We start from the raw sequence: 20,306 nt of genomic DNA, 5'->3' as shown, positions 1-20,306 counted from the left end.
ATGACGCCACGACAACAGATCCATCATCAGAACTTGGTATCTCATCACACAATGACAACGACTGGTTCCCTGGTCCATCATCAGTTCCAGCAAGCTCACGGTCCAGCAACGATGACAACGTCCAAAGATCTACATCGACATTAACGACGTCAGAGCAACGAGCCAATAACGACGAAGACGTCCAGAAATCATCATCGATAATGACGACGTCAGAAAAGCCATCCAACAGCGACGATCATAACCAACCTCGACGCTCAACAAGACATCACAAACCAATCGACAGATTAGGTTTATAAAAAAAAGGGGGAAGTGGTGTTATGTTCATGTAAAAAACTATTTGACCTACACCGAATTATCACAGACTATAAATACGACGGGTCATTTTAGATAACCACCAGTCAACTTGATCTCCTTGTGCTATATGTATCGTCATCATGTAAATATAATCTTCATTAATAAACTGTTTAACTCATCTTAATCTTGTCGTGGTTATTATGTTGGAACACAACAGAATGTCAAAAATGTAATAAAAGAATTACATTGCTTCTAAATAAATCAATCGTGAAATTTGTTTGCAAATAATTATTATGGTAGAAAGGGAAACTAACATATCTTATTTGTAGATTTTAACATTAAGAAAGTTATTCTAACGTTAAAGTAATAATTTCCAACGAAAGTAAATTATGAACTCACAGCTTACAGGATTCCTGCAGTAAATCGGGTTTAGTTCTGAAAAAAGTTTACAATTTTAAATGTTTTCTATATTCACTTTATCAATGAAATATCATAAATTTTTTAATTCTAAGGTATGTAATTACTTTAGAACTGTACTGCCTATACTATTAATAAAAACTTAAATTTCAATCACAATAAAGGTTTATTATGTTTTATAGCTATATTTGAATCACAATTAAATAACAAGCTTTTGTATTTTAAATATTTATTTTGAAAAATCACAATATTCCATTTGGGTTAAAATTTTCCAAAAAACTGTAATCTAATATAAAGTATGTGTTTATCTCAAAGGGCACTTTCGTAGCTCATATTTTAGAATATTTCGTATTTTATATTTCGTGATCGTCCCCCTAGGCTGGCGCGTGTGGGCTAGTGACACATCTACCCCAAACTGTAAACAGACCCTTAAGATTCTATGCCTTTATTAAATGAATCTTCTGAAAACCGGTTAATGGCTAGTTTGAAGTACGAGACTGTACCTGACGGAGTTGCCAAGAAAAGTCTAGTCGAAAATGTTATAGCCATTAAATATAAAGAATTTTCTTTAAAATCAAACACTCGCTTTTGTTTTGCTATAAATTACCTAGCAATATTTTCCAAAGGTTCAATGATATCCCGCATAAGAGACTCCTTAATATGCTGATCGTAGGCCGTTGTTGTAACAACAATTCCCCTCGGAACTTGAAACTGTTAAAAAAAATTTAATACCAATAAACTTAAAATATATTTTAAACAACATATTTAATGTCAAGGGCAAACCTTTTTCTGAACACCATCATCTTTCTCCAGAGTAGTAAGTTGAGCCAAGGAAGACCCTTTTCCTCCAGAAATTTCGCTCAGTCGACAGTCTTCATCCGTTAACGGTAACACTAACTTTTCATTCCGTTGCCTAACTTTAAAATATGAACATACAGATAACTTTGAGGCAATTATTTACGAAGGTTAACTAAATATGAACACAGTCTTTAACATAATAAACGTCATATATTATTAGTTACCTAATGTCGGTAATTTTATCTTCGGCTTTTTTAACGATTGTCCAGTTTTCCTGAGTAGAAATTAATAGAAAAACTTATTAATTGTTGTAATAATATTATACCGGACATATAATTGTAAATTATCATCTACTTCATGGGGGCTACTTATCACTGGGTTTGGTCCTCCACTAATTCGAACACAGGAACAACTTCTTACCCTAGATTTTCAATGATGACGCCATGGCCATGATCTTCACCTTCCAACACAGCATCAACAAAAGACACTTGAGCTACCGTCGATCGAACATCTCCGTTGGGTAAAGACAACGATTCATCAGCCTTCTTTATAAAGCAGTTCCGGGTAAATGGCCCTAAGATTGCAAATGATCTTATAAATGTCGTACCAGAATAATATTTTGGAAATTATCCCAATAATATTAACGAAGAGCGTACTATTTTATAAATTATTTTCATAATTCGTTTCGAATGATCAATATATCGCTGCATTAAACATTAACGAAATTAGCACGTTAAACTCGAAACCTAAATATTCCATTGCCCAATTTACTGTTCAGGAATTTCTATGTTAGGTAGTAGCTGTTGTCCATTGTGGTAATCCTTATATGTTAAAATTTCAGAACAAATTGACTGGTAGTAGTTCGACGGTTAAGTTTTCCCTTACCAACAGTTAAAGGCAAATAATAAGTGTAGCGACTTCCAATTCTTAGTCATCAATTATAAAAAGTTATATTGAATGTTTGTTATTAAATGTTTCATTGCCAAAAATACCTATAATCTAATGGTTTAGTTAACCCAGTTACCATTTGTAGTTATGCATCGTACGGTCAGCCATGGAAAATTTAAAGCTAAACCCTTTAAATTAGCAAAGTTAACAATAATTATATTAAGCCAAAAGTACACCTTAGTTATCAATTTATAATGAAACGCGCGATCTGTTTCGATTCAGAAGTTGTACGTACTTTATTGTCTAGTTCTGGAAAATGTCTCAGCATTAGCAAATATCGAAGTCATGATTAACATAAAGTTAATAGCCTTAAGTAGTATTATCCCTGATTTTTTTCATATTTGTATATAGTACCTCTAGAATAAGTGATGATTTTATTCCCTTTTCCATCATCCTTAATTTTAGCACGTTTACACGGTCCATCAAGAGCATTGGAAAAAATCACAAACGCATAATCAAGTCTTGACAAAAAAACGATATCAATTTGAAATTAAACTTCTCGTTAAAATAAAATTGACAAAAATGCATACGGGTTATCAGCAGAAGGGAGTTTTATTTGGCCAAAATGTAGAAATTCCCCAGTCTGAAAGTGAACAAACGGAAATTTATTATCAAAATTTGAATTAAGTGTATCATGAATAAAAATATATTTAGGTTGGTTTTACCTCAAAATAGCAAAGATATTCCTTCGATTTAATAAGATTATTGCTTTCTCTTTCTGTTTAAAAAAGTAAAAATGATGTTTCAACTACGCGTACTGTGTAGAATCCAAATCCTCTTATGCCGTTTTTTCATAGTTTTATATTTTAAAATTGATTTCTATGCACATGAAACATTTTAGCGTAACTTTTGTCTCAGTTAGATTACAAAGGGAACTTTTGAAACTTCGAAATTTTTTATGATAACCAGCGTTGCCATACTATAATTATGGTACAAATTCCATAATTCTGCATCATATTATGAGTGGTACTATTGTTTTGAGAGCGTACTATATAGTACCAAAATATACCATATTTCCAACCTATTGTTCTATACTGGTACTATTTTTATATTTGTATTATTTCTACTACGAAAATAATACGAATTTCATAATAAGTATACATAAAATCGTCACCTGAAACAAAAACCACGTAACTTAAAACAAATTAAATATTATAGTCGATACCATAGAAATCGAAACTTCTAATCGGCGCGCACGGCAAAAATTTAAAAATCGTTCTAGTAAGTTATTCCGATTTCTATGGTTGATAATGACTACATCCACTCCTATAAAGAAACGACACACGAGAACAGTAACCTGCATGTTTTTAAAGTAATTTATACTATTTTATACTGGAACTATTATTTCTATTGTGTTTCTATAATTTTTTACCCTTGGCACAATAATTCGGTCAGAAAAATTTGGCAACGCTGATGATTACAACTAAGGTTAAAATACCATACACTTTTTGTTACACGGCAGTAAGTGAAATAATCGAATTTTTCCTCATAACGAAGTTACAATAAAAATAAAAAGAGGAATCGTGATTGACCTTGGCTTCTCCTTCTAGCACCCCAAAGAAAGACTTCTCTATCGTCTATGCCATCATCTGGAATTTGCACCACGCCCAGTATATTTCCAGACTGGATCCATCGGTCTTGCAAAGATTTCACTCTGAAAGGTAAGTGGAACGAGGATTTTGGTCAATTCTATAAATCACACAACAAGAGGATTACCGAAGATTATTCAATTTTAAAAACGCAAACTATGAATTCAAAGATAATCAAATCTAAAATTATCAGGCCAGGCAGCAGTTTTAAAAATATTTATTTTACTAGGGACAACATTCGATATTGGTACTTTTTCAATAACAAATCTCTCCGAAATTTGTATTGCTATGTTTCTAATTTAATTCGATTAATAAAGTTACATTTTCTGATTGAGAAAATGTACAAATCCAGAATTCAGTTTAAGAAAACTTGGGAAAATATACATTAACTGTAGTGGAAAGTTCATGAAAGCTAGGGCAGAAGGTAAACAAAATCCTAACGAACATTCAAAATTATCTATCACTTAATTGGGATTTTCACCCACATCACGGAGAACCAGTGTGGACAGCAAAAATTAACAACTTTAAATTGAAAAACAGGCTGTACTTAATTTTAACATTCTACTTGACTAAGGGTGATTTCTTATATATACTATATATAATGCGCATCATCTTTTGCCTAAAATGTTTTGATTTGAAGTGTGGTGATTTGCATTGGCGAAACCATGGATTTTTTTTATCTCCTAATAAAAGTTACTCAGTGAATGTTTATTGTAAATTATCACAAATTAATATTTATGAAAATAAAACTCATTTTTAAAATATTTTTTTATCTTACATATCATTTTCATGATATTCTTAAAATTAAAAATCCGTTTAACTGATATCTAAAATAACAAGAGGAATAAACTTTATAAAATTAAAATTTAAAGAGTCGGTTCTTATACAAAAAATCGTAGAAACATTAATGATTTTAAGGACCAAAGGATATAAACAAACTGAAATTTTCAGGATAAGGAAATTATCTGTTGAGCGTGCAAATGTGTCTTAGTATAGTTATAATTTAATTTTTATATATATATTATCTTAAAAACGTTTTTAAATCGATATTAATACCCAGGCTTGTAAATCGTTTAATCTAAAGGAATAAGATAAAAAGCAACACATTTTATAACGGCTTAAGTTGGAATGAGTAAGTAATATGACCCTTTATATGAATTTAGATAAACAGTTATTTTTCATATCTAAGATACTTTAGTAAACTGATTTTGCCGCTATTTTTGGGGGATACAATGCGGTATAATGGAAGTAAAAGATACAATTTGATAGTCTACGTTTTTACCTCTCCGAGGGGACAAAGTCCCCTAGGAGGGGTTATACAACGACCGTGTCTGTCTGTGGGTGGGTCTGTGGGTGGGTCTGTGGGTGGGTCTGTGGGTAGGTCTGTGGGTGTGTCTGTCTGTCAGGACTGCGAACGCGTTCGCATTTTCGGTGCAAAGTGTAATCACTGCGTACGCAGTTTCTCAAAGGGTTGGCAAAACCACCGTGTGACGGTGAGCGTTAACGGATGCATTTGCGGTTTGGTTTGGATGGTGTTTTTTCGCTCACCGTCGTGACGGTTTGGTGTATTACGGTTTTTGTAATGTTTATGCGTAGGTTGTGAGTGTTGAATTTGTTGTGTTTGTGTTCTGATGGATGTGCATGTTGAGTCTGTTGTGTTTATATGGGCGTTTTCTCTCCAACTTCTTCTTAATGACTTTGGGACGGACCGAGTGCTGAGTGTAATGCTACCTCTCAACGTCCAATGGCAGGGTTTCCACCAGTTGTACACGGTATTCGTCTTAGTATCAATTTGCGATCGCATCGGGCGGGATTTGAACCCGAGACCTCCTGATTGACAGGCGGACGTTCTACCACAGAACCACCGACACTTGTTACGCCTTTTTGAAAATTAGACCTTCAGCTTTATCGGAAGCGTATTTAATAGAGTACGAAATTTTGGTTTAATTGAAATAGAATTGAAATTGAAATTATTGCATCGAAGAAATTCTACTTTAGCGTTTCTCTATTGATTAAAAATAAATGCGCCACCCAGGTTTCGAACCCAGACCATTCGGCTTGGCAGTCGAGCGCTCTACCACAGAACCACCGATAGCTCCTTAGATTCACTGAAATTAAGACAGGCATCGTAAGCATAATAGGTAATAAAGTCTTTTTTTATTAATGAATTTATGAAGGCCTAATCTGGTATTTTTTAAAGGTTAAATCTTGTTTTAGCGCAGTCAGCCGAGATTAGAGGGTTAAAGGGTAGACCCTGTGGGTGGTCCACTTTTTTAACGACCTATATATAGTTCTGTTAATTCAAAGGAGATAATTTAACGTTAATTGCTTTAAGAGCTGGCGGTTCGTCAAGTGGCTCTCTGTGCTTTGTTGATGGTAAGGTTTTTGCTTCTTGTAAATACATTTGGTGTGGATATTTGGATATCTACGATTTCTAACGCAGTCAATGATTTCTTGGGTGTGCGAGTCATTATATGATATTGGAAATTGGACGGCATTGGTCTTTTTCATGTGGTATGCGTCACAACGTCAACAGGAAGTGAACGAGTCGTCCACTACCAGATATCTACGGTATCTTCATCAAGGGCGAGTGTTGAAATAAAATGAGCGTTAAAGATGCGGCAAGTATTTCGTAAGAGAGTAATTCCAAAAAGCCTCTGTAGATATTTCTTTCATTAAAATTTGCTTCGTATTATATTTAACTGATAAACTTGTTCTGTAAAAGGGTTTAATTCAATTGTGCATTGTTATAGTACGTCTAACTTACTGTTGTAACTACTTAACTTATGATATTCTGAATAAATTAAAATTGGTCGTTTCGTCTCAATCATTTTAATTATAATTAAAATTTTATACCGGGCGGGATAGAAATGGGTTAATATTTTTAACAAATAACTCTAAATTGCGGAGATATATCTTTAAGGGTTATCTCGATAAATTAATACCACTAGGGACAATTCTTCCGAGGAGAGGTATATTTTGGCTTGCCAACTTGTTTGTATACTGACAAAACTAATTTAAGGCTGCAAATTACATCATTTGAAACAATGATAAGATTAAATCTTTCTTTATTGCTGATACGTTAAATTTTGATAAACATTTAAATAATAATGAAATTGATAAGTTTAATCTTTTTCGAAGATAAAATTGATAACACATTTATTCAATCGTATTAAACTTAGTATTTTTTTAAAGTTCACGTAAAAAAGTATGACATCAACGGGTTTGTGTTATATTAACCAAAAATCACTAAAAGCTATTAATTTAGTAAAATACTTACTTTTCTATCTTATCCATCCAATCGTCTTCCCCCGAGAGAAAATTTGCCCATGTTTTAACGTGTATCGCGTCACTGACATCTTGAGGAGGGGAAGCCACGATCCATCTACGAGAGAGAAAAAACATTATGCAAATATAAATATTTTTAATTTCCCAGAACGGTTCTTGATAAGGTCTATTCATAAATACAATATACAGAATTTTAGTTTCATATAAAACATTTTATTTGCACTTGAAAATTTCTAAGCATTTTTCGTCTGTAAAGACCACACACTGTCAAACGTTTTGTTAATAGTCCTGGTCACTGCTAAAAACTTTATACTGACATTTTATTTCATTTAGCAGGTCACGTTTTGACTGTTAGAACAATTGCTCTAATCTGCTTGAGTAGTTGACGTTGTAGACCTTACTTTAAAGATAGGAACAGTCATCATCAAGGAACAAAGTAATAGATTTCATTTCTGCATAATTATTTGGGTAAATTTAGTTTTATAAGAAACTCGAGGTTTGATATTTTAGATAAAAAGGTAACTTTTTCCGAACAAAATTGAAGATAGCCCCATCAGCATAGCTACTCCATAATTATAAACCAGTAGTTTTACTTTTCTTAGCTTAAATTACCAAAATTTTAACTAAAATACCTACAAGAATCCAAATCGCACGTGCAGCGCCTTTTCGTTTCCTTTTCTCCTTTTGAAATTAAAAAAAACATAAATTATTTTCACTGTATTAAAATAAAAATAAATTTCATATAAGCGACTGATTATTTATAGTTCTTAAAAGTAAGTAGAAGGTTCATTCATAATTATCTTCTTGTTTTTAGTGTAAACATATCCCATATGATCAGGGTTGGCAATTTTTTTATTTAAAAAAATCAAATAAATCGATTTTTTTTTATTTAAATCGGATTTTTTAGATTTTTATGGATTATTTATTTTAAATAAAATTGAAAGTTTTATGTTATTTAGTATTATAATTTTACCTACAACAAATGTTTTAATTCTTTAAAGACTTAATCTTTGTTTTTGTATAATAAATTTATTCAATTTAGGCTAATAATCATATAGAGGTTTTTTTTTAAATATATTTTGGTACTTTACAAAAAAATCGGCAGAATCCCCACCCACAATGCAATATTAGGGGGTAGTACAAGAAAGATTATATTTCAACCTAAATTATAGCAATTGGCGAGGTTTTTTGTTTTTGAAAAATACTATATAAAATTGATCTAAATCATTGATTTTTTTTAAAAAACATCATTGATTTAAATAAGCCAACCCTACATATGATGGCAGTATGTTGAATTATATTATTTTAGACTGTCAGCAAAATTAATGATTTTATTGCAAAAAGCTGGTAGCACTCAGTATTTTCCTCAGAAGCTGTCGTGGTGAGCTACTAAAATGTTATTTTAGTTCGTTAAGGAAGATAAATAACTTAGTATTATTTGTGCATCTTGAATTAATCGTAAACTGACTAATTGAAGATGTACAGATTTCAGCAGCCTCACAGATATTGATTAAAAATATTTATTTAATTACATTAGGAAGTTAAATTTAATGTAACAGAAAAACTCAGATCAGTTACATAAGATAATTGAATCATATACAAATTGAAATCCGATTTCTAGGTAAGGGGAATATAAATAAATAACTTGAATTGACTTGCTGATTGCTTTAGTCCCATTCGACCGAAATCCCATTCGACCGAAGGCGGTTTTTGAGGTGTCCCATTCGACCGAACGCTGCTATATAAATTGGCTTTTGCTATGTTTTCAATTTAGTTACTGAAGTCGTTTGCAATGGAGCGGATAGCTAATAAAGAAAGATACAAATTGCTATTTTTCTTGCCGAAACGCGATGTGTAAAGTAAAAACTGAAATAGTAAACTTAACCAACTCTAACCTAACCTAACCTAACCTAAACATGGATCTTCGATAGTACATACCTTATAAATAAAATACCAAATCACCCCGCCAATTGGGCTACATTGTAAAATTCTTTCGGTCGAATGGGATTCGGTCGAATGCGATTTCGGTCGAATGCGATTTCGGTCGAATGGGTATAAACGTGCTGATTACCTTGAGATATCATAAACTTACGACCTAAATAACCTAATCAATTGGCGGTTAGAAGCACTTATGTAGAACGACAAGGAGTAAATAAGCTGAAGTGTTTCCCAACCTGCGAGTTTTATCCAGAACAAGCCTTATCCGTAAAATAACACCGAACAACGGCTATCGTGAAATTAAATCGAGGTACAAGCCTGGAACTTTGACTGCACAGTAGTGATTATGAAGCATTACCAAGGCTGTTCTTACGCATATAACCATCGAATACGCGTCACGAAATATATCAAATCACGTGACTCATTTGAAATTTTTCGTGGGCCCATTGGTAGAGGTACCCGCAAACAGCGCCCGAAGTTTGTTTTAATATCGGGTTCATACCCTCCTTCAACCCTTTCGATTAAAGATTTTGTTAAAGGGGTGTGAATAATGATAAAACAGACATGTCCTAAATTAAATTTTAATAATATATCTATAATATATCTATATTTTTATGTACCTCAGAAATCCGTTGAAAGTAATTCTCCATCTTCTCATCGGAATTAAACATTTCATACGCAACCCTCCACCAACAAAACTCCCTTGGCCAGTTTTGGGCTCGACGTAGAACTCTTCCTTTGGAAGGTAGTATTCTTCTCCGGAATCTAACTTGAGTGATATCCAGATTGAGCTCAGTCCTTCTGGGGTTCTGCTGGTTCGAAGCAATAGCCTGGCCCCGGAAGAATTTCCCCCGTAAATTAACACGCTCTCCGTTTCCTGCAAAAAAAACCATACTCATTAATTTTAAAATATCAAATAAATTACTGGACGTAGTTATTTTCTAACATCAAAAGATAATACATAAATAATTATTGCAAATGCCTAACGAAATTGGGACAAAAGTAAATGTCGATTGAGTAAACATGGTTACGTAATAACATAAAAACCGTATTAGCTGGTAGATAATTTGGAAATTTTGTTTTCATACTTTCATACTGGTTCGTTTTGAGATTTCAAATAGTTTTTAAGGAAAATTCTAACAAAAACAAATATTTAGTAAAAAGTGCATTTAAATTTTTAGTTCCCAGCATTAAATTACATTTTATAGTAATAGACCTCGACACTTGTTTTGTAAGTTTCATCAGTATAGAAAATCTAATTAGGTGGATGAGATCTAAGCGATGATGGCCGTGTTTTCCAATATAAAGAAGTTGCTTACTCACATATCTGAAAAGGACACTATTGTAGATAAAATTTATAATGTTATTTTTTAGATAAAATTTATAATGTTATTTTTTATGCTCTCTACAATTAATCGACTGAAATTTTCTGTTGAAGAAAAAAATTATATAAAAAATGTTTATGTTTTAATTATTGTTAATCATTTCGTTCTTTCAAGGGATCATGGAAAGCACGAATTTATTCATATCCACCCATATATATATAGAACTTTCATTTATGTGGCTATCGTATAGGCAAGACTAAGGTTATGGATTTTCATGCCGCCCGAAATGATGCTATCTAATTGGCCTGAAAATAGCCAATGAGGAATCACTCGAGCCAAGTATCATCGGTTCTCTCTCAGCACAGCTAAATCTAGGGCCAATTGGTCAGGCGCTCTTACCATATACGTAATTCAATTCGGTTCAGTTTCTGCTCTGCAAAAGTGTTAATGACTTAATGCTAAAGACGAGAAGGGTCTAACCAGATTTATCTTCAATGATGTATATGTATAAACTCATGTTAAGACTTATTTTGATAACGTTTTGGCTTAAGATGCTTCAAGTTTTCGATTAGTATTTTTAAGTTTTAGTGGTGTTCATATGAAACTAGTAACATAAAGCTAGTTCTCCTTTCTTAAACACTCGTTAGATCAGAATTGAAATAAAGAAATCCAACAGGTAATAATACAAATTAATATATGCAAAATTAAAAGATTTGTTTAACCAGTATAAGAGTATCTTCAGAGATACATATGAAAAAATAAGTGAAAAAAATATTAATACCACTCTTGTACAATTAAATGTTGAAAATAGTTTATTTTACAACACTACAGCTCTTTCGAGGCGACTCAGGTTTAAACTAAACGATCTTCAGCGGTTTAAGATCAATCAGTTGATTTTTTCTTTTAATTTAATTACTTTTAACGATTTTCTTTTTTGAGTTTCAATCGGTTTTTGACATTTTAGCAGATCAATCTCCTATTCTCTTAAGCTATGGCCAGTCCGTTCACATGTTCCACCAGTGTTGATTTGAATTGTCTTTTGCGTTTCATACCCACTTCGAGTTATTTTGCGGGTGCTAGTGAGTTACGTCGTATTGGACCTATATGTGAAATTTGACACGTGCATTTTAATCTATAAATGTCTCGATTTCGAGGGTTTCGTATTGGTCTTTTCGGGGCGCTGTAATTTGACGAATTTTGTTGTTATAGGCTGGAAGAAACCCGTTAGTGCCGAACATATGCCCGATTTCTCTTCCTAAATTTTTAAAAGGCAAATAATAAGGTTTTATTCATTTGCAAAGCTTGGTTTTAGTTTCGTTTTATTTGAAATGTCAAATTTATTTTTTATTTTATTTATATTTTTTTTTATGAACCGTTGGTTAAAACCTCTTAACAGTGCTATTTTTCTAATGAAGTTAAGTTGATCGATGAGGTTAACATCATTACTGCAAACTTAGGAATGATCGTTCGATGTATGTTCTGAAGGCAGTGGTCTTTGGCAACTCGGAATGGGCTAACTGATAGTGGGGCGTGGCTACAATAGCGAACGGTTTTCGATATACTGACTATTCAAAATCGGAACCTCAACTCCGACGGGTTGTGGTTATAAATCTTTTTTTTTTAAGGTTGCGAACCCTCGTAAAGGGTCAATAGTTAAAAACCATATATTATTGTGTGCTGGTCCCCGTCAATTTTAAAGATAGTTTGATATAAACCTGACGACTAGACGCGTGAGTTGCCTCCAAACAGCTGCAGTGTTGTCAATAAATATTTTAATGCATTTGTTCTATTACATTAACTTCCGAATTCTATTTGAAGCTCACCTTTTTGGAAATGGGCCGACGATATTCCAGATCATATTCCTGCCGCGGTATTTTGATGGCCAACTTTTCGAGATCTTTCGTTGGTTTTTCCGTAAAGTCGTACAAATCTAGCCTCGCTTTTTTCCTTAGCCTGAGAAATGACACTAACACAAAAGCCAACACTTCTCGAATTCCATTCAGAACACCTGTAAAATATTTTAACGCCAACTTTATATTATGTTGTAAAACTTAAGATAGAAAACATCTTCGATATTTTTGCATGCTCATTCTAAAACGAATATTGAATTAACAAATTATTATTTTTAAAATTAATATCTAAATAGAAGAAACCAAAATTAAATATATTTAGTGTACACGATACAGAGTATAAGCTGTATAGTTCTTATGGGCTGAAGATACATCGATAGAATGACAAACCAAAGGATTGAAGTCCTTTACATAGAAGATGGGTGGGTTTCTGGACACTTTGTTTTTCAAATGTTACAAAAACCGTTCACAGTAAAAAGTCGAATGATACCTTTTTGAAAGGTTTAAAAAACGGAGAAGAGAAGGGAATCGGACTTTCAACTGAAGGACTATTATCAAAACCACACAACGGAAGTTAAATCTCCTTATGAATGATTATTATTAATCCTACAAAAAGTGAATCGAAATGGTTGTTTAATTATATTTTGAAAAAAACTTTATACAGGCAGTGGGGTGGAGGTGTGGTTAGCACTTTCGCCTCGAAGCAAAAGGAGCTGCGTTTAATCACCACTCGTGGTACTGGCTAAAAACAGGGTTTAACTCCGGTGTTGAGTTTGCAAGGTCTCTACCCCCTGGTTAATTGTCGTTTCTTTTGAGTTCTTCGGTTTTTCCTTTACAGTAAAAGTTGTTGAGGTTAATGGTAGTTGTAAATGTGTGGAGCTGTAAGCTCGCGTGGTATAAATGGCTTTCCACCACCCTCCTTTGCATTGTAAACTGACAACATGTTTAAAGGCACTAACAATCGCTAGATTACTTGGGCCGAAAATGGTTAGTTTTTTTTAATTTAAAGTTGGTGTTAGATTATTAGTACCAATTGCCGTTTAACTCGAGTTAAATTAGGTTACATAATTGGTTAGTTACTAAAAGTAAGATTTAACAAGGCATTGAAATAATAATTTACTTTATTATAGATGTATTATCTAAAACCATGGTAATTAAATTTTCTATTAAATTATTTAATGATCCATTAAAAGTCACTTGTGTGAAGTTTGATGACAAGCACGTACAGAATAGTTTTTTTATCAGATAATTGAAATTCTTTAATCATTTGGATAAAAATAGACACTGTTCATGAGGGGTTATCTTTCAATGCCATACGTGAATATATTTCAATCCACACGTTTTTTAAAACCAAGATTTAAACAACACCCATGTGTAGAAAAAGAGAAAAGCGTTTGGGATACATGTAGACTGTCTCACAAGTACCTCTAAGATAACATTTTTGGTTAGTTCAAATATGATATGGTAGTCATGCTTGTTTAGGCCGAAGTGAAGAATAAATGAAGCCAGTTTCCTTCAAACATTAAAGAAACTAAATTAAAACCACAACACCCACTTCTTGTACAATAAAAGTTTTTAATTTAAAAAACGACGACTAGTTTCGTTGCCCCTTCGGGAACATCATCAGGTCTAACTCTTGCGTGATGCGGTTAGCCAATATATACAAAAATTAACAGTACAGAGGTTGGTTTACATAACCAGTAAAGCGTCAAATATAAAGAATAACAAATAAATAAGAGTAAAAAATTAGGGAATACATAATTAAATAAAAACTTAATTATAAAAACCCTCAAATCAAATTTTTGTACCAAAAAAGTGCGGTGAAACTACCTATTCAATAGGTCCTCGTTTGTATTACGTTTTTTAATAATTTCTTAAGACTGACAAACGTTGAGTTTTAAATAATTATCCGTTTGGAATAGACAGGTAATGTTGTCAAAGTCGGGTATGTGGCCTGTGTTAAATACGTGTTCGGCTAGGGCTGATTTATTAATTTTTAAATTACGGACGGCCAACTTATGCTCGTTAATTCTAAATTTAAAATTTCGTTTTGTTTGTCCAATGTAGATGGCGTTACAACTACAGGGGATTTGGTATATTCCGTAGTTTTCGGAGAGTTTAATTTTGTCTTTGGTGGAGGTAAACAGTGATGTTAATTTATTAATAGGTTTATAAACTGGTTTTATATTAATTTTGCTAAATTCGTTACCGATAGTACTTGAGACATTGGTGTACGGTAGAACTACAATTTTCTGGGTTTTCCAGTCTTTTATTAGGAGCGTGTTTTTTTTCAATGGCTTGTCTATGGGTTATACGGTCTATCCCTCTATTTAAAATGGAGTTGTCGAAGCCTCTAATTTTTTACTCTTATTTATTTGTTATTCTTTATATTTGACGCTTTACTGGTTATGTAAACCAACCTCTGTACTGTGAATTTTTGTATATATTGGCTAACCGCATCACGCTAGAGTTAGACCTGATGATGTTCCCGAAGGGGCAACGAAACTAGTCGTCGTTTTTTAAATAAGAAACTTTTATTGTACAAGAAGTGGGTGTTGTGGTTTTAATTTATCTTATGTACAAGTGTCTCTATCAATTGTAATTAAAGAAACTGGCTTTATTTAGGAAAATTTGCTTAAATACTGTATTGCATTGTTTAGAAATCGTACCTTTAGATTGAGTACTCTTTAAAATAAACCGAACGTTGAAATTTGGCTTTAGGGTTGTCAAACGCACCTTTTTACAGAAATACATTTCAAGATTAAAATTAGTTTTATTTTCAGGCATTTATTAGAGGTTTTATTTTATTAATTTTTATATAATTGTTGTACGTTTTTAATGATAAATTTTAATTTACGGGACGTAGAGTGATCAAATTTGTTACTGAATTGTTAAGCAAATAAGAGTTCAACCATTTACCTTTTTCGTTATTAAATATAGTCGTAATGATGTAGGTTAGAGGTATCTGAAAAATTAATCTCAACTTCAACATCTTACCGAATTTCCTTTTCTCAATCAATGAACATTAAATCCCGCCTAAGATTATACCTCGAGTTAAAAAGGACAGTTAGCGATTTCCAATAAAATACACCGCGTTATCTAACTCAAGTACTCGCGCATTTTGAAGAAATGATTGCGTGTATGGCCTGATAACCCAGTCAAAAAGCTGAATACACAATCTAGAATGAAATTTTCAAGGATCCGACAATAATGCCTTTATTAACTACAGATATGAAAAAAGTAGAGGTACGGTTAGAAAATACGACACAGAAAATATTTTTGAGAATACCATCTGGATCGCCGGTAGCGATAAATGAATCGTTTTTGCACTTCTTATTTGTCGATCTGATTCCAGAAAGTTCAGTCTTTTAATCACAGAGAAAGATGAGCGATGCCATGCTTTGCTTTATTCGCTTTATTTAGTTGATATGGCGTGTGGATTAATAAAACGATTCGATGTTTTACAAATGCAAATCATTCATTCGATTTGAAGTTCCTTGCAATTTACACAATCAGTATTGATAATGCACACCAAATCCTCCTTGGTAAATAAAACCTATGCGTGAAGAAGAGTGGTAATATTTTGACATCTGGTTTTGCGCTGTTGTAGGTCGTTTGGTGCCGAATTGAGGACCTACAGATTTGGGCGTCTTCAATTAAGTGTCAAACGCCATACAAAAATATATTATTTTAAATAATTGTTGTTAAAATAATTATCAAACAATAAGTACGATCATCACAGCTTTATTGTCAAAAAGAGTAATCAAAAATTAAGGGCGATTACTAATATAAAATTGTTACCTCACTAAAAATGTTTTTTTGGTGAATTTGCCTCCCTCTTCCAAAAGCTTGGAGCTCCAATCCAAATCATTGCTGTTGAAATATCTCGACGAGAAGTTCTCAATGATTGAAAACCAAATGTTACATGTAGTAACGAATTTATACCAATTTTGATTAAAGTTACAATTTACGAAGAAATATTTTACAAAAATCTATAAATGTCAGTTTTTAAAGAAGGAAAAACACAGATGACTTGAAATTACATAAAAGCCAACTATTAAATTCAATTTTCACGTTTTTTGAAAATAAAAATTTTAACCGCTATTTGTACGTTTTCGGTGACGCTCTACAATTTTCTCATTGACAATTTTCTTATAGCAATAAGAAAATTTGCAATGAGAAAATTTTAGAGCGTCACCGAAAACGTACAAATAGCGTTGGCGCGAAAAAAAGACGTATTTTTCACTGACAAAATACGACTTGAAAAAGTGACAAGATGGGCAAGCTAAAAAAACTTTTTTTTTTAAATTCCATTGGGAGAGTAGTGTAACTTTATTTGTTGATCTGGTGTTTAATGCAATAAACACCGCTGAAAAATCGAGGAGATAATGGCGAAGACATTATATTAATTAATTAAATTATTAATGGCGATTTAATGAACGTAAGATCTGGCGACCTTGCTGGCCCATGTGGCGAACCGTTTCACCCCTTTCATCGTTTTGAAATACAGTATTTCACATTTCGGGTGTCATGAGGCGTGGCACTCTTTTTGAAACCACAATCTGGCTCATTTAGCTATTGACTTTTCCTATTAGTTTTTTAATCTAATAGGCCAGTGTTTGCATCTAGTCGTATTCGCAACCTATTTTAACCCTGATAGGTGAGAAGATATATAGACCACCGGTTTAAAGGTCAGTAAAAAGCTTAAATTTATTTAGTATTTAAATAACTGTAATACATACTGTGTAACATTTTTGTCGAAATCAATCTTAACAATCATGCCTCAATATTCCAGAGCTGATAGTACGAAACTAGTGGCCATTTACTACGCGGAAGGTGGAAGAAATCTACGACGAATGGGCGACATCCAGATAGAAGACCATCCATAACTACTGTAAGGTGATCTGTAAATGAATTTCACCGGGAATGGTAACGTACAACCTCGATTTCGTAGACCTGGTCAGCGGGATTTGGACTTTGAAAACACCGTTTAAGCCTACTTTGCCGCATACCCCCGTAGTAGTTGTGAAACGGCGTGTAAGGATTTGGCTTGCAGTAAAACTCGCATTTGGAAAATTTTACATAGGCATAAGTACCATCGTTACAGAGCAACGCTTCACCACGGTTTACGAGATGGAGACGCTCAACAACGGCTGGATTTTTGCAACTGGCTGCTAAATTCCGTGCACGACGACCCACAATTCCTCCGCAACATGCTTTTCTCGGATGGATCCTCGTTTGCAAAAGACGGCCCTTACAATCACCAAAATAATCATGTTTGGGAAGACACAAGTCCACACTGGGGATATGAACACCGCCACCAATTTCAATTTGGGCGCTTGAATGTTTGAATTGGTCTTGTTGGAAACCGGTTAATTGGTCCAGTATTCTTACCGCAAAATCTAGACAGCCAGAAATATATAGATTTCTTGAAAAATGAGCTAGAAAAACAACTTGACGAACTTAGGGCGCAACGAGCAAGACTGCGGTTTCAGCAAGACGGTGCCCCGACTCATTACCACAGAGCCGTGAGAGATTACCTAAACAACGAATTTCCACAACGATGGATAGGGAGAAACGGGCCCGTACACTGGCCAGCAAGGTCACCCGATCATACTCCGTTGAATTTCTTTCTTTGGGGCTTCGTCAAGGACAAGGTGTACGCCACTCCAGTTCAGACCATTGAAGAGCTGCGTCAACGAATTGTAAGCGCTTGCCGGGAAGTAACCCCGGAAATGATTCAAGCCGCCTTCGTCAATATGATTGTTTGCGCCCAAGCCTGCATCGCAGCCGAAGGTGGTATTTTCGAAACGTACTTATAAATATTGTTTGTAAGTAGCTTAATAAAATGTCTTTGTTTTTTCATAAAATTCGCATTTTTCAACCTTCGAAATTAAATCGTGTAATACCTTATTCGCCATTGTCTCCTCGATTTTTCAGCGGTGTTTATTGCATTTAACACCAGATTAACAAATTTCTGACTTTCATAAAGTTACACTACTCTCCCAATGGAATTCAAAAAAAAAGTAATTTTAACTTGCCCAACTTGTCACTTTTTCAAGTCGTATTTTTTCAGTGAAAAAGACGTCTATTTTTTTCGCACCAACGCTATTTGTACGTTTTCGGGGACGCCCTACAATTTTCTTATAGCACCTGGCGGTTAAAATTTAAATTTTCAAAAAACGTTAAAATATTTTTCGATTTAGATGCAATTTTGGTAGAAAGTGTCCCCCTGCACGTATACTGTACAGTAACAATTTCAACTTTCTAGAAAACATAGTTTTTGAAAAAATCACTTTTTCGAGCAAAAAAAATACCGTATATATGTGGAGCTAAAAAACTCCGAAATGTGTTGTTCTAATCAGCGCGAAAAACTGCCGTCCACCCAATGTTATTTTTTCTCCGCAACAGCGTTCCCAAAGTAGCCCAGTTTGAGCGGCTTCCCCGCAACAGCGTTCCCAAAGTAGCAAAGTATGGGTGGGAAACCGTCCACCTGGCAGCTCCTCCCGCACCCGTCCTCTCCTATTCTCGCAATGTACTACCCAATCCCCCCTGTCTCTTTATATATATCTCTCTCTAGGCCGTTACAAGTCAACGGTGGCGGCGGAACTTACTCTTGTCTTTACTAAGCTCGTGTAAGACTAAAAACCAACAAACGTGTTTTAAACGATGGGGGCAACATTTTCAAATATTGTGTATTGAACTTTCAATCTCAAGGTGATTTCAGAAAATGGAAACTTGTTTCAAAATTTAAGCGTATGATTTTAGTCTTGATTTTGGTATTTATGAAATAATTTTAGCGTAGTTTATTTAATCATTTATAAAACAGTTTTTATCTAGATTTTGTTGAACACCTCGGTATTTAAGCAATTCTTATAATTTGTTTATAAAATAAGATGAGTAGTTTAGTTGAGTAATTAAACCACAGCTGTGCCGACGTTCTACGTACACGACTAACTTCATTGGACGCCCCCAGGCAGCCGTTCTTGATATCTCCAAAATGGCACCTAGGTCAGAGGCGTAGAAAACGGGATATTAGCAATCAATATGATATGAGCTACTTCTGAAACTAGTGAATTTAAAGGAAAAATACCCCGAGAATATTCCAATATTTTGCACAATCAATGATATAACGTCAGTTATAATTTTCTTACGTCATTACAATTAAATCTTTACCATTAAAAAATTCGAAGTACCAAGGGCCCGGCCCGCACCTAATATATAAATATATTGAAGCCCCTCCATCCGAAATGTTCGGGACGATTTCGCTTTTTAGTTTGAAAAACAGAATTAAGTAAATCTTTGAACGTCGTAGTTGACTCCAGAAAAATAAGAATACATGGTTTAATTTAGAGTGAATACTAAGTTTTAAACCGAAAATTATTTCATTTATTTCGCTGTTAGAGATAGAGTCGTTAAAACATATAGTTGTGATAAAAGGTTGAACAAAAATGTAAACGATATTTCTGTCGAACGTAAAAGTTATCCCAAAGAAAAAGAAAAGCCGAATGAAACGTCACATATGCTGTTACGAACCAACATCCGATCACTACGAAGCAGCTGGTTTCCCACAAATGAAACTTTCACCAAAATATTCCTATTTTGGTGAAATTTAACCGTGGACAGTAAATTAAGAGGAGAGGTTTTCGATTTCCTTCCACAATGCATTTTAATTCTCCCCGCGTGTCAATCAGCTCGAGAGACTGAGGGAGTATTGCAAGGTCGTTTCTAGCACTTGATCTTAAAATTGCAAAATGGCAATCTAATGCGGTTGATATTGTTACGTAATTTTTTGCGCTTTATATTTTAGTAATTTTTAATTTAGGTTTTTTAATTCAATAAAAACTATCAACTGATAT

At 33.6% G+C, this 20,306-nt stretch overlaps 1 protein-coding gene across 1 annotated transcript in view; it reads right to left on the bottom strand.

Annotated features, from left to right (window-relative positions):
- Window positions 1-15,477, bottom strand: part of LOC149960357 (uncharacterized) — a 35,562-nt gene extending 20,085 nt beyond the window's left edge. Inside the window, exons 1-14 of the mRNA XM_090167465.1 lie at window positions 15,367-15,477; window positions 12,421-12,605; window positions 9,893-10,149; window positions 7,971-8,015; window positions 7,327-7,431; window positions 3,990-4,111; window positions 3,123-3,175; window positions 2,988-3,040; window positions 2,812-2,918; window positions 1,930-2,083; window positions 1,734-1,783; window positions 1,495-1,628; window positions 1,319-1,422; window positions 694-729 (exon numbers count right to left, since the gene is read on the bottom strand). Coding sequence (XP_090023591.1) covers window positions 694-729; window positions 1,319-1,422; window positions 1,495-1,628; window positions 1,734-1,783; window positions 1,930-2,083; window positions 2,812-2,918; window positions 2,988-3,040; window positions 3,123-3,175; window positions 3,990-4,111; window positions 7,327-7,431; window positions 7,971-8,015; window positions 9,893-10,149; window positions 12,421-12,605; window positions 15,367-15,439 — 1,478 coding nt within the window. The 5' untranslated portion in view covers window positions 15,440-15,477. The remainder of the gene's footprint in view (window positions 1-693; window positions 730-1,318; window positions 1,423-1,494; window positions 1,629-1,733; window positions 1,784-1,929; window positions 2,084-2,811; window positions 2,919-2,987; window positions 3,041-3,122; window positions 3,176-3,989; window positions 4,112-7,326; window positions 7,432-7,970; window positions 8,016-9,892; window positions 10,150-12,420; window positions 12,606-15,366) is intronic.
- Window positions 15,478-20,306: the final 4,829 nt, after the last annotated feature.

Source organism: Leiobunum rupestre, chromosome 2 (genome assembly GCF_980474605.1).
Source record: "Leiobunum rupestre chromosome 2, qqLeiRupe1.1.hap1, whole genome shotgun sequence".
In the NCBI taxonomy this organism is placed as follows: Eukaryota; Metazoa; Arthropoda; class Arachnida; order Opiliones; family Sclerosomatidae; genus Leiobunum; species Leiobunum rupestre.
This window is presented reverse-complemented; position numbering and strand designations above follow the sequence as displayed.